At 41.3% G+C, this 13,831-nt stretch overlaps 1 protein-coding gene across 4 annotated transcripts in view; it reads right to left on the reverse strand.

Moving 5' to 3' along the window:
- Positions 1 to 13,831, reverse strand: part of KLHL20 (kelch like family member 20) — a 162,469-nt gene that overhangs the window by 58,213 nt on the left and 90,425 nt on the right. For all 4 annotated transcript variants that reach the window (XM_033915423.1, XM_033915421.1, XM_033915424.1 and 1 more), the window contains 2 exons: positions 8,027 to 8,210; positions 6,451 to 6,594 (listed from right to left, as the gene is read on the reverse strand). In XM_033915423.1, coding sequence (XP_033771314.1) covers positions 6,451 to 6,594; positions 8,027 to 8,210 — 328 coding nt within the window. The remainder of the gene's footprint in view (positions 1 to 6,450; positions 6,595 to 8,026; positions 8,211 to 13,831) is intronic.

Here is a 13,831-nt window from a genome sequence, read left to right on the forward strand (position 1 = left end):
TTTCAGTGTTCTTGTCTCTACACTCAGTCCCCATCTAGGATTTCTTCTTTTCGTTTCTGTGCCTCTCAGTGTACAGGATCTTCCACCCCTGAACCAGCCTCTCTCCCCTACCTTCTCAAGTCTGCATTGCTCACTCATCCCTCTCACTCTCCTTTATCCTTCCCAAGTCAAAATCTTACACCCTGCTCCCTGAGCCAGCATCTCTCTCCGATTTCATCCCTAGCCAGCACTGCCTTCTCTCTATCCTTCCCGAGACAACATGTCTCTCAACTCTATACAGGATTTCATCCCTAGCCAGCAGCCTTCTCCCTATCCTTCCCGATACAGCATCTCTCTCAACTCTGTAACCCACCAGCCAGCACTTCTCACTCGACCCCACCAGCCAGCATTTATTACCCCATCCCTCCGTAGTCAATATCTCCTACCCTCTCTCCACAGTCACTAGCGATGCCAATTCCTCTGGCAACATGCCACCAGCTCTGCAAGCTTCCATCTACCATGGTCCCGTCTGAAGAAATAAGAAGTGACATCATCGAGGGCAGGAAAACAGTAGAGAGAAGCCTGCAGAGCCTGCGCAGATTCTGCACAGAAACAGGTAATTCTGCGTGCCTGGGGAATTCCGCACAAATTCTGTATTACACAATTGCACAGAATTCCACCAGGAGTAAACATTTCATGCTATGGATCTCAGAGCAAGCAATAGCTTCCCCCACATTTGTTTCAATAGCATACTATGGAATTTTCCTCCAGGAACTTGTCCAAATCTATTTTAAAACCAGCTACGTTAACTGCTGTTATCACATCCTCTGGCAACATTTTCAGAGCTTAACTATTCTCTGAGTGAAAAATTATTTCTTCCTATTGGTTTTAAAAGTATTTCCCTGTAACTTCATCAGGTGTCTTCTAATCTTTATAATTTTTGATGTAGTAAAAAAAATTATTCACTTTTGTAGACTTCAAGCATATCTTCCCTCAGCTGTCTGTTTTCTAAGCTGAAAAGCCGTAACCTCTCCAGTCTGTCCTCATATGAGAAGAATTCCATCCCCTTTATCATCTTGGTTGTTCTTATTTGAACCTTTTCTAATTCCGCTATATCTTTTTTGAGATACAGTGAACAGAATTGAACGCAATACTCAAGGTGAGATTGCATCATGGAGACTAACATTCTTGTCTTATTTACCATCCCTTTTCTAATAATTCCTAGCATATTGATTTCTTTTATGGCCATTGCCGCACATTGGGTAGAAGGTTTCAGCCTATTGTCATATTGTCTAGGTGGACCCTAGCATCTAATAACTATGATTTGGGTTATTCTTCCCAATATGCATCACTTTGCATTTGTCCACATTAAATTTCATCTGTCATTTGGATGCCCATAGAGAATTAGAGAATGACACGGGGACAAATTTGTCCCTGTCTCCGTGGGATCTATCTCCATCCCCATCCAGTCCCCACAAGTTCTGTCCCTATCAGCATCGAAACACTTTAAAATCATAAGTGTTTGAGGCTTGTTAAGATGTAGACAGAGCTTGCAGGGACAGGATAGAACTCGTGGGTATGGGATGAAGATAGATACCACAGGGACAGGAACAAATTTGTCCCCATGTCATTTTCTACTTCCAATTTCTTAAGGTCTGCCTGCAATTTTTACAGTCTGCATGCGTTTTAACAATTTTGAACAGTTCAGCATCATCTATAATTTGTTTTTTTGTAAAAACAGTCTTTTGGTGTAACAGTACTCATGAACAGCTCTATGAATATCTTCATCTTCATGGGAACACACTTGTGTATGACCATAACTAAGCAAAAATGCACATGAATAGAGAAAATGGGTTACACTTTATTTTTATTGAATAAACAAATCTGTAAATATGGAACACATGGATAACGAGAACACAGTGTAAACTCAATGACCCACTTTGTCGACAAGTTTGCCTGTTTCTGTCTTACAGTTAAAACTGGTCAATTATTGTTCCAGTGGTGGAACAGTTTCACAAGCCAGGAATGTACAGAATGAATTTGTTTAATTTTTTTTTATTTTAAATCCTTTATACACCTTTAACCAAACTGATTTTCTATCTAGAATGGGCTTCAAAATATAATTTCCTAAAATATTTCTTTGCTCCTTTACACCTACTCTCCCACCCAAAAATCAGTCAACAAAATGGTTTCAGAAAGCAGATGTACATGAGAAAGGAACTTCGCAAGTTTAAGAAGAGATTTATTGTAATAGGTTGTATGAATTTATAAGATGTGCAGTGAACAGAAGTAAACGTAACACAAATATTCAATGTTACCAACTACGGGACCCTTTTATTAAAGCTTAGTACATGCTAGTAGAATTAGTGCCTGCTAAATGCTAAGAAGCCCATTAGGTATATAATGGACTTCTTAGCATTTAGTGTACTAATAGGCTAATGCTCAGAACTCCTTTGCTGTTCTCTATATCATAGAATAGGGAACGGTGCTGAAAAATAACTTCCTAAAGTTCAACATTAACAGCATGCAAATCATATATACACTATTAGTTTTAAGCATTAGGAAGTTATTTTTTGGTGAGGAGGAACATGCCTGGTATGTAGCTTTCCCCTCACCTTTGCATTTATACTGAAAGAAGTTATAAGAATCCACTTTCGCATTCCAAGGCCCCAAATTTGGAATGGCCTCCCATAGCATCTGCGCCAACCGGACACATATTACAACTTTAGGCAAATGCTGAAGACTCATCTCTTCTCTCTGAACCTATAAGTCAAAATGCAGACATTCTACTTCTTCAGTGTGTAATTCATTATTCATGACCACTGATTATAAATCTTACTGTAAACTGCATTGAATCCTTGTTGAAACTTGCGATATAGAAGAAAATATATGGTACGGTTCTGCACACGCCCAAACTGGCGAGCAGGGAGACAGAAGAAGACAGTCACTCCCATAATGCACTCACAAGCCCCTCTTCAGCTGTACAGTCGTGATTCATTTCCCTGCAGGTTTGGCTCATTCCCACTATTATTTCATTGGTCATGCTAGTATATATATCTTCGCAAAAAAGCAAATTTGATCATTTTTCCCCACTTCTGTCAAAACTTCACTGGCTTCCGGTGATTTCTAGGATTCACTTTAAAATGTACCTGCCTATATTCAAGATCCTACATGGCACTCTTCCTCCCCCAATTCCACTATCCTGGAATTCTTCGAGACCTGACAATATCAGATCCGCCCACAAACTTAAACTATCTTTCCCCTCGTTAAAAGGCGTCATGTTAACAGTGTTCCCTCTAAGGTGAGTGCATGAGCGATCGCTCACTATTTTCAGTGGCGTCGCTCATACGCTTTCTCCTGTCGCTCACTCGAGGGCGGGCGGAGGTGAGAGGAAGCGGCGGCGGCCTGTATTTTAAAGTTGAAAGATGCAGCGGTGGCTCCTCTCAAGATCCCCGACTGCATCGGACTTCTAACGCAGGTGGGGATTCGTGAAAGGAGCCGCTGCCATGTCTTCAGTGTCGTATCAAGGGGGGGGGGGGGCGGTCTGCCCCGGTTGTGCACCCGCCCTAAGGCTGCAGTCGGAGAGGAAGTTCGGGCCAGCCAATCGCTGCCTGGCTGGGCGGAACTTCCTCTCCGACGGCAGAACTGACGTTGGGGGATTGCTGGTCGGCCCGGTGGGAAGCAGAGAGAGCTTGGGGCAGCCGCGACGGTGGCTTTGGGGCCTGTTTCCCCCCGATGGTTGCTGCGGTGGCTTTGGGGCCTGTTTCCCCCGATGGTGGCAGCAGTAGCTTTGTGGAGGGTAGGGAGAAAGAAAGGGGGCAGGCAGGGAGACAGAAGGGAAACAGAAAAAAAGAAAGGGGGCATCAAGAGAGAAAAAAGAAAGAAAGGGCAGGGAGAGAGGAAGAAAAAGTTGGGTTAGGGAATGAGGTCTGGAGGAGAGGAAACATACAGGCTGAAAGAAGGGAAGAAAGATTGGATGCACAGTCAGAAGATGAAAGTGCAACCAGAGACTCATGAAATCACCAGACAAGGTAGGAAAAATGATTTTATTTTAAATTTAGTGATCAAAATGTGTCTGAATTTATATATGCTGTCTATATTTTTCACTATGGCCCCCTTTTACTAAACTGCAATAATGTTTATTAGCGCAGGGAGCCTATGAACGTCAAGAGCAGCGCTGGGCATTTAGCGCAGTTCCCTGTGCTAAAAACTGCTATTGTGGTTTAATAGAAAGGGAGGGGGGTATATTTGTCTAATTTTGTATGGTTGTTACTGAGGTGACAATGCATAGAGTCATCTGCCTTGACCTCTTTGAAAAAAACCCAGAATAGGAATGATAATTAACATTTTCTCAGCGTATAGTGTGCTTTGTGTTTTTTAATTTTATTGTTGGTAGATCATTTTGACTTGGTCATTTTAAAGTAGCTCGCAAGCCCAAAACGTTTGGGCACCCCTGAGCTAGAGCGTTGAAACTGTGTATTTCTATTTTATCCCCCCTTTTACAAAACTGTGGAGCGATTTTTAGCACCAGCCGTAGTGGTAACAGCGCTGATGCTCAGAATTCTATGAGCGTCAGAGCTATTACCACCGTGGCTAAAATCCACACTACAGTTTTGTAAAAGGGGGAGGGGTTAGTTTGTGACGACATATTCCATATTAGGCGAAGGTGTTTTCTGTATTCTGTGTGTTCGAAAGACATAGTTTTCTTTTAGGATTGACGGTGTAGGATTGACCTGTGCTGGTCTGGCTTGTTTAGTTTTACAATGGGTGTATTGATGTGCTGCTCACTGCAATATGTAAGATTGCTGCCTTTTCCTAGGTACTCATGTGCGACGTGTGGCTTGTTACTAAAAATCATGTTTTTCATACAGATGGTGGAGGGGGTGCCAAAAAATGATGGGCCCCGGGTGTTACATATGCTAGGTACGCCAATGTATGTAAAGATACCAGAAAGCTGGCGAAGCAAAAACTTTAAGTAAATTGTTATTCTTCTAAGTTTTGAGTATTTAACCCTCCCACAATCTCATGGGCACTCGTTTCAAGTTTATTGAGATTTTGATTTAAACGCAATATCAAATATTTTCAATGCGTATAACAAAAATAAATTTGGGGAAATAAATAAAACCATTTGGACAATAAACATACAAACATATCCATAGATAATTAAAAATACATAAGGAGTACAAGGATAAACTACATTTGTTTAAAAATGCATCCTCCGTGCCTGCTCATAAATTTGTGGAGTATGTAACTTGTCGCTCATGCATATTTTTTTTTGCACACACCTCATCAATCCTTAGAGGGAACATTGGTCATGTATGCAGGTAAATTAGGGAAATCCCTTTTCTTCAAATTCACTGAGCTTTGGAATAACCTCCCTGCCCCGCTGCGTAACCTAGGCTCATTCCAATTATTCCGAAAGCATCTGAAAACCTGGCTTTTCTCCAAAATGTAAAGCTATCTATTTAAAATGCAAAGCTAGCTATCCTCTTCATAACCTTAAATTTCTTATTATGTCCTTCCCTCATTTATTGAATTACCTGTAAACCGTGCCGAGCTCTATCTTTATGGAGATGATGCGGTATACAAACTTAAGGTTTAGTTTAGTTTACTATGTCTGCCATGCTATGTTTGCCACACTTGTAATACTATGCTTATCATGCTCTGCTTGTATATATGACTGTCTGCCATGTTAAGTTGCCATCCTATGTTTGTCATGCTGTGTCACACTGTGCCACATTTGTCATGTTATATTTTACCAGGATTTGTTATGTATGTAAATTTGTAACCCATTCTGAGCTCTCTTGGGAGGATGGGATATAAAACCAAATAAATAAATAAAATAAAATATTGATGAGTGACTATAACGGGCTCCTAAAGCTGCAGCTGTTAAACACACATGTTCCCTGGAAATACTATCCAAACCGCTCTGAGCTGTCATTAGGTTTCCTGCTTAAGGGCAGAATTTGATTTGTGTGCTGTGTTGAAGCAATGGGAGGGAATAGCTAAGTACCTTGTTTACATCTGTTTGACTACATCTATATACTATTTGCGCTGATATTCAGCGCCCATGCTGTTCCTCTCTGAACACTGTCTGCAGAATAACAGCAGCGCTAATTGCCTCTAGTGCTGGCGATGGGGCCCTTTTGCTAAAGTTTAGCACCTACTAACAGAATTACAGATTGAAGCGCAGAACCTATATGAATAAAAGAACAGGTAAAATTAACTGCTAGACACAAGTTTGCATTGCAACACTATTAACATGGGTACTCAATAGATACTCTATTGCACATATTTGTCAAATGTTATAGGAAACCATCTGTGAACTGCAGGGGCATTCATAGCATTGGACTTACTCATCATTTGATTAAATTTATAGATTTTTTTTAACAGAATGGTATGCTCATTTTTTAAAATTCTTATTTGTATTGGGGGTTTTTTCATTTGTAAAATTTTGGGGGGTATAAATACCTTTCTACAATGTTGAGACAGGAGACCCCATCCTGGCCGCCTACAGCATACAGGTACCCACCAAGAACTGCCACGCCAACACTGGTCCTGCATGTGCTGGTCGGAGCAACATCACTGCTCCACTGATTCGTCTTTGGATCATACCTGTAATGGTTTGTCAGACTGTTACTTTGAAGCTTAGTCAAGCACAATGTCCCTCACCTTTTGCTGTCTCTCGCTTCTTTATTTCAGAGCCAAATTTCCAACAGATAGAGAAGAAATAAGTTCTTCACAAGAGAATATAGATACTACCTTACTTATTTTCTCTAAAATCTTTGATTCCCTATTTTGATTTCAAAATTTTGAGAAATGCAGATACTAAGTATAGATCTTGGAGAAAGAGAGAAAACAGGCAAAAATAACCATGGACTGTGGTTGTAAACTGCTATTCAATTTAGGTTCTAGACAGTACAGCACATATTATTTCCTCTCATAACTTGTGTGAAAACAAATCTAAGAAACTACTGGGTAGGTGGAAAGAAGTCTAATGGGCACAAGACAAATGACAAGCTTTGCTACTAGTTAAAAAGTACAAACTGCGTGTACAGGTGCTATAAGGGGCAAACTTAGTTTTGTGGTTAGTAGATTATGCATTTCAAGTATGGAGTCAAAGAAACTCCAGTCCTCCTTGAGGTCTTGCATGGAAGACGACATGGAAGAAGGGTAAAATTGAAAAATTATTTTGGTTGTTTACTATGTCCCAGGTTTGATTGTTCTTCCATTTGGCTCCAAAATTGGAACCTGTGTAATTTGTCAATTTAATGCTGATTAAGTCAGAATAAAAAATGATAAACTTTCTTAACACCTAATTTGTTCCTCACAAAGCCAGTGCCACCCTACGAAAAAAAAAAATTGGAAATCCCACAATAGCAGGTATACCTTTGAATGGTAGTCAGAAGGCAGCAGTGACCAGTAGAGATCATTCCACTAGTCAGAAATGCTGAGGGATAATGCAGCATAGCTGATCAATTAATAAATAAGTCAATCTCATGGGCAAAAAGAGAGTGGCCTCAGCTAGAAATGAACAATATAATCAGATCACAGCCTGCCCATAGAATAGAAACTAAAGCAATGAAGAACAAAGTAATGTCTTGCAAGTCATAGAGCAATGAGAAGTGGGTAGGGAAGAAACCCAAGTCAAAAAGAACTACAGATTAATGGTTTAAAAAAAAGGAGGAAAGCAGGTTAAGCTTCCATAACCACAGTCTAATAAATGAAGGTCTCAAACTTGACATTTTTTCCCACAATAATCTCTCCCCATGTCACCTTCCTGCCTTCAAGAAATTATTTTCCTTCAGAAACTCTAGAAAAAAATACCACCTAATCTCTACATAAATTATAATCAACAAAAACTAGAAAAATATTGTCTATAAAATTGACTTATCTGGGCTAATTCCCACAATTTTATGCAGGAATGAGAAGCAAATCATACAGATGGCATATGCTTACATCCATTTTCACAGTTTATTTGTTTGTAAATTAGTCAGAAAGCAATATTTGGTAGGGTGGTAGTGAAGGATGCCAGTCACAGACTTGCCTTTCTACACTGTTAAGGTAGGACGAACCATCATGGCCTCCGACAGCATACAGCAGGTCGTCTAGGACGCTGACTCCAACTCCACAACGCCTTTTACTCATGGAAGCCACCATCCGCCACTCGTTGGTCTGTGGGTCATAGCGCTCCACACTAGAAATGGCATCACCGCTACACCAGCCCCCTACTACAGAAATCAACAAAATAGTGATTTAAAAGGGATACTTATATCCATTTTAGCAGGGAAAACATTTTTGGGACTTTAATGATTGTTGATAGCTACACAACTGGAAATATTAATGTGTTTTCTTTCCATTGCAGAGCCTACCCAAGAAATACCTAACCCATCAACTGTGATAAAATACATTTTTAGCTTTGTTGATCACTTTTGGTGTGTATGTGTGTGGGGGGGGGAGGGGCTATGAATGTTTTTACTGGTTTATCCATGCCACTGCCTAAAGTGCTTGGATAGTAGAATCCTTCTAGTTTCTTAAAACTGAAAAACTCCAAGTAGTTTACCTAGAGTAACTTACACTTTGGTTCAAGACACAAAAGTTTAGAGGAACTATATAAGTCCAGGGCAGGCAAGTCCAGTCTGAGTATCACATGTGGGTCACAAGATTTCAACATATCAACAATAAATATGTATGACCTTCATTTTTATAGAGTAGACGCAGTGTAAGCAAATGCATCTCATGCATATTCAGAGTGGATTATCTTGCAAAGTAAATCTGCTTATGGCACTAAGATCTAAATCATCTACCACTGCTCTAGCTTTTGATAGATATAGGGCCATCCAGCTGGAACCATTTGCAGAACTAAAGCATACATCCCCTGAAGCAGCCATAATTGAGAAAACAAGAGACCCTTGTCGGGAATGGATGAGTTTTTTTAAAGTCAGGAATGGATGAGTTTCTTTAAAGACTGTTTGATAATGACAACCACATTGGTAGGGACTGCTCTCTTTGGAGATTTGGAAGTTACTGGCTCCATTGTTTTGCTGCACATATCTGGAAACTCTTCACGTTAAGTGCTTTTTTTTTTTTAATATGATGCTTTGTTACATGAGGCATAGGATGTGAGTGACCATGTTTTGAAAATGCATTATTAAAAATTGTCTTTTGAGAAAACTTATTAAAATCAAGGATTAGTATATTATAGAGTTTTTTGAACCAATGATGTCATATGTCCTTTTAAGCTGCTGTGATTTCTGCTGAGGTCCTCTCTCCACTTGTTTAGTGCTTTTTACAGTCATTTTGATGCACTATAGTTGGGTGTTGCATTCAGTTTATTGAATATAAAAATAATAAAAATTAAGATAAATATGTACTCTCATTATAGTGTCTCTTTTACAGCACATTTTACTGATCCAAAGTATTCCCATGGCTAGAATATATATAAAGATGCTGTAGGTCAACAGTAACCTACACTTTGGAACCCCAGCACTGGTACAGCAGAGCCTGACACAAGAAGCATTGATCTTCTACCGTATCTCCAAGAATCTTGTCATCTAATACCTCTGTTACCCCAACACCCTTTGCCACTTGAAAGTGGTGACAAACATTGTGTAGGCATCACCTTCCAGCAATGTCTACACATGTGTCTGTCCTGGTAGCCACACTTCCACTGACTGCTGCTTACTTCTGGGCAAACACCCTTCCCATAAGCTATTTTATAATGATTTATGGGGAACCTGACCTCAAACAGATCCCAAAAAAGGCACTCAGACCACACACCCAAAAGCCTGAGATCACAAAGAGAATCTCATTTGGATCACTAAATCAACACAGTGCAAACAATATAGGGTGTAATATCCAGCCTGGGGTGGAAAGCGACTTGTAAGCTGCTCACAGCTGAAGGCTAAACTAATTCCAGATATTCAATACTGGGTCATGTGAAGCTCCTAGAATTGAATATCTGGGTATGTGGCCCGATCCAGAAGTTAACAGGGCACTGGCTGATATTCAGATTGGTGCCCAGTTAACTCGGTGCATATGAGGAAAGACTAAAATGGTTAGGGCTCTTCAGCTTGGAAAAGAGATGGCTGAGAAGAGAGATGATTGAAGTCTCCAAAATCCTGAGTGGAGCAGAACGGGTACAAGTGGATCAATTTTTCACTCCATCAGAAATTTCAAAGACTAGAGGATACTCAATGAAGTTACAGGGAAATACTTTTAAAACCAATAAGAGGAAATTTTTTTCACTCAGAGAATAGTTAAGCTCTGGAACGCATTGCCAGAGGTTATGGTAAGAGCGGATAGCGTAGCTGGTTTTAAGAAAGGTTTGGACAAGTTCCTGGAGGAAAAGTCCCTACTCTGTTATTGAGAAAGACATGGGGGAAGCCACTGTTTGCCCTGGATCGGTAGCATGGAATATTGCTACTCGTTGGGTTTTGGCCAGGTACTAGTGACCTGGATTGGCCACCATAAGAACGGGATACTGGGCTTGATAGACCATTGGTCTGACCCAGTAAGGCTATTTTTATGTTCTAACTGCAACTGAATTGTCTCTCAGCATCACATCACTATCTCAGAACATAAGAACATAAGAAGCGCCATCTCCGGATCAGACCTTCGGTCCATCAAGTCCGGTGATCCGCACACGCGGAGGCCCTGCCAGGTATACACCTGGCTTACCCTATAGCCAACCATATCTTTATATGCCTCTCTCAAGGAGATATGCATCTAGTTTGCCCTTGAAGCCTAGGACTGTCGATTCTGCAATAATCTCCCCTGGGAGAGTATTCCAGATGTCAACCACTCTCAGAGCAGCTAGAGATTGACCCTATCATCTACTGACTAGTGCTGCCCGATTTGCCAATTTTAATTGATTCAGGGGGTTTTTTTTGTTGTTTTTTTTTTAATTGGGCTCGTCAATTCATTCAATCTCCTAAAGCAGGAGCAGCAGTGCTGCCTCTTGCTGGCCTTCCACTGCCGCTGCTGCTCCTGCTTTAGGGGGTGAGGGGGGAGGGTCAGTCAGGAAGTGCTGCAGTGCATAGGTGCTCTTTGTAGTGTCTTCCGGCTTCCTCCCTGACTCACCTTCAGCTAATTAGAGTAGCCTGAAGAGAATCGTCGGTGCTGCAGCGATCCTAGCAGGCTGCCATCATCCTCCCCAGCACATTCTCTCTGCCGCGATCTCGCCTCTGAGGTCAGAGGAGAGGCGGGACTGCGGCAGAGGGAACGTGCTGCAGAGGCTGACAGCAGCCTGCTAGGATCGCTACAGCACCAGCAATCCTCTGCAGGCTGCCCTAATTAGCTGAAGGTGAAACAGTGAGGCTGGAAGACGCTACAAAGAAGTGGAGAATATGCAGGCCTTCGGGGGGGGCCCTGGTATAGAAGTACATGGAGGGGGGTCCAAAGAGATGTGCATATGGCGGACTGGGGGGGAGGGGGGAAAGAAATAATGGATCTAAAAACATTAGAGAGGGAGAAAGTTGGACAACAGGAGAGAAGTTGGACACATGGGATGGTTGGGGAAGGGGATAGAGATACTGGATAGGAGGGTAGTTGGGAAGAGAAAGGAAGAGATGGTGGACCCTGGGGTGGTGGGGATGGAGATGAAAAAAAGGAAAGATGCCAGACCTCTGGGGAAGGGAAGGGAAACGGAAGGGGAGGACAGAGACAGAAGATGGATGGTTAGCACGGAGAAAGAAGAAAACAACAAATGGGCAGGAGACCCTGACAAGCGAGTTATCAGAAGATGTTTGTCGCAGAGCCTGGGACCAACATGATTTGAATAATGACTATGTCAGATTTGAAATGTGTACCCTGCCCGAGCTGGTACACATTAGACCGCAAACATGAGCTAGGATTTTACAGAGAGGAGAAGTCTTTTTTTTTTGTGGTAGGAAAGGGCAAAGGGGGTGGGGTGGGTGAAAAGTCTATAAAATAAACCCACCAGGATGTTTGAAAATATACCCAATTGGGCAGGAGAATCAAATCAATTTGGAAAATCAATTCAATAGGCTTAATCGAATCAAAAATTTTTTTCCTGTATCGGGCAGCAGTACTACTGACTGTAAAATGCTATACTATTACACAACATTTATAAAAGGGATTTTAAGGGAGAACACCCAGTTCAGAGCAAGCAACACTGCAGACATGTGAAAGACCTCAGATCTAAAATCAGAAAATAATTCAATGCTAAGCCAAAGATTGGGTAGCAATGTGCTGAAGGTCCAGAACCAGGTCATGTGTGTCTAAGAGTTAGATAAGGACTGAGCACTGGAATAGTGCTGGGTGCTTTAGATCCTAAGAGAGACATTAGCAGTGAAGGCAAAGGCTTCTCATTCTGTAGAGACAGCAGATGTACACAGATGTCAGCAGAGGTTTTAAAAGATAGTAAGTTTGACCAAACTTAGTTACTCACCTGTAGTAAGTATTATCCGAAGACAGTAGGCATATATTTTGAAACATGGGTGACATCATGTATGGAGCCCTGGTACAGACAGTCAAAAAGTGTGCTGTAACTTTTAAGTCTTTTGAAGGTCGTTCATACCACATATGCCAGTTCCTTTCCACCTGCCGTCAGTTCAGTAAAAAAGCTAAGAAGCCAACTAGGGGAGGTGGGAAGGTTGTGAGAATATCTGACTGTTGTCCTCGGATAACAACTGCTACAGGTAACTATGATTTATCCAAGGACAAGCAGGTAGGTACCCTATTCTCACACATGGGACTCCCTAGCTGCCAGGGTCATGTCTCTGAGAAGAGGGTTACTAATAATGACCATGAACCTGGCTAACTAATGGATTGGTAAGGAAGTTGGAATTTAAGTAGAAAATAAAATTTTGTAGAACTGCTTGACCAAACTGACTAGCCCAGGGATCTCAAAGTCCCTCCTTGAGGGCCGCAATCCAGTTGAGTTTTCAGAATTTCCCCAATGAATATGTATTGAAAGCAGTGCTTGCACATAGTTCTCATGCATATTCATTGGAGAAATCCTGAAAACCCAACTGGATTGCGGCCCTCAAGGAGGGACTTTGAGACCCCTGGACTAGCCCATCTGGAATGATTCTCCAAACAATAATGTGATGTGAATGTATGAACTAAGAAACAGATGGCTGCTTTATAGATGTCCTCAATGGGAGTGGAACTTATCGCTTGAACTTTTTTTGTAATTGCTTATTTATATTCAACAGTGAACAACAAGGCAGCCATATAAGCAACACAAACACAGATGAACAAATATTAACAATTGTACCCTCCTGTCAATGCTTGAACTTCATGTGCAGTGACATGACCTTCAACATCAGCCCTGCCCAAGCAGAACAAAAGGAGATACAGTCCACCATGTGGAGATGGTTCTCTTGGTGACAGAAGCTTCTAGTCTGTTTGGATTAATGACAGGAACAGCTGTGTGGAACATGTGTGAGGTTTGGTACAATCCAAGTAATAAGCAAGAGAATGCTTACAGTCCAAAGTGTGACGTGCTGCTTCATTAGGGTAAGAGTGTGGTCATGGAAATAAGACAGGAAGCACTACAGATTAGTTAATATGAAATTCCAAGACAACTTTTAGGAGGAATTTGGGATAAGTGCAAAGAACTACCCTATCATGGTAGAATGTTATATAAGGTGGATCTGACACAAGTGCTTGAAGTGCATGGACTAGGCATGCAGATGTGATAGATATGAGAAATACTACTTTCCAAGTGAGATGTTTGAGAAATGAAGATACGAGTAGTTCAAAACAGGGCTGTGGAGTCGGAGACAATTTTGGATACCTGGAGTCAGAGTTGATAAAAATGTACTGACTCTGACGCCTGATAAATTTAAATTATAATTTAAAAAATACAGCAAGTTCAAATTCC

This window comes from Geotrypetes seraphini, chromosome 12 (assembly GCF_902459505.1).
Source record: "Geotrypetes seraphini chromosome 12, aGeoSer1.1, whole genome shotgun sequence".
Taxonomy (NCBI): Eukaryota; Metazoa; Chordata; class Amphibia; order Gymnophiona; family Dermophiidae; genus Geotrypetes; species Geotrypetes seraphini.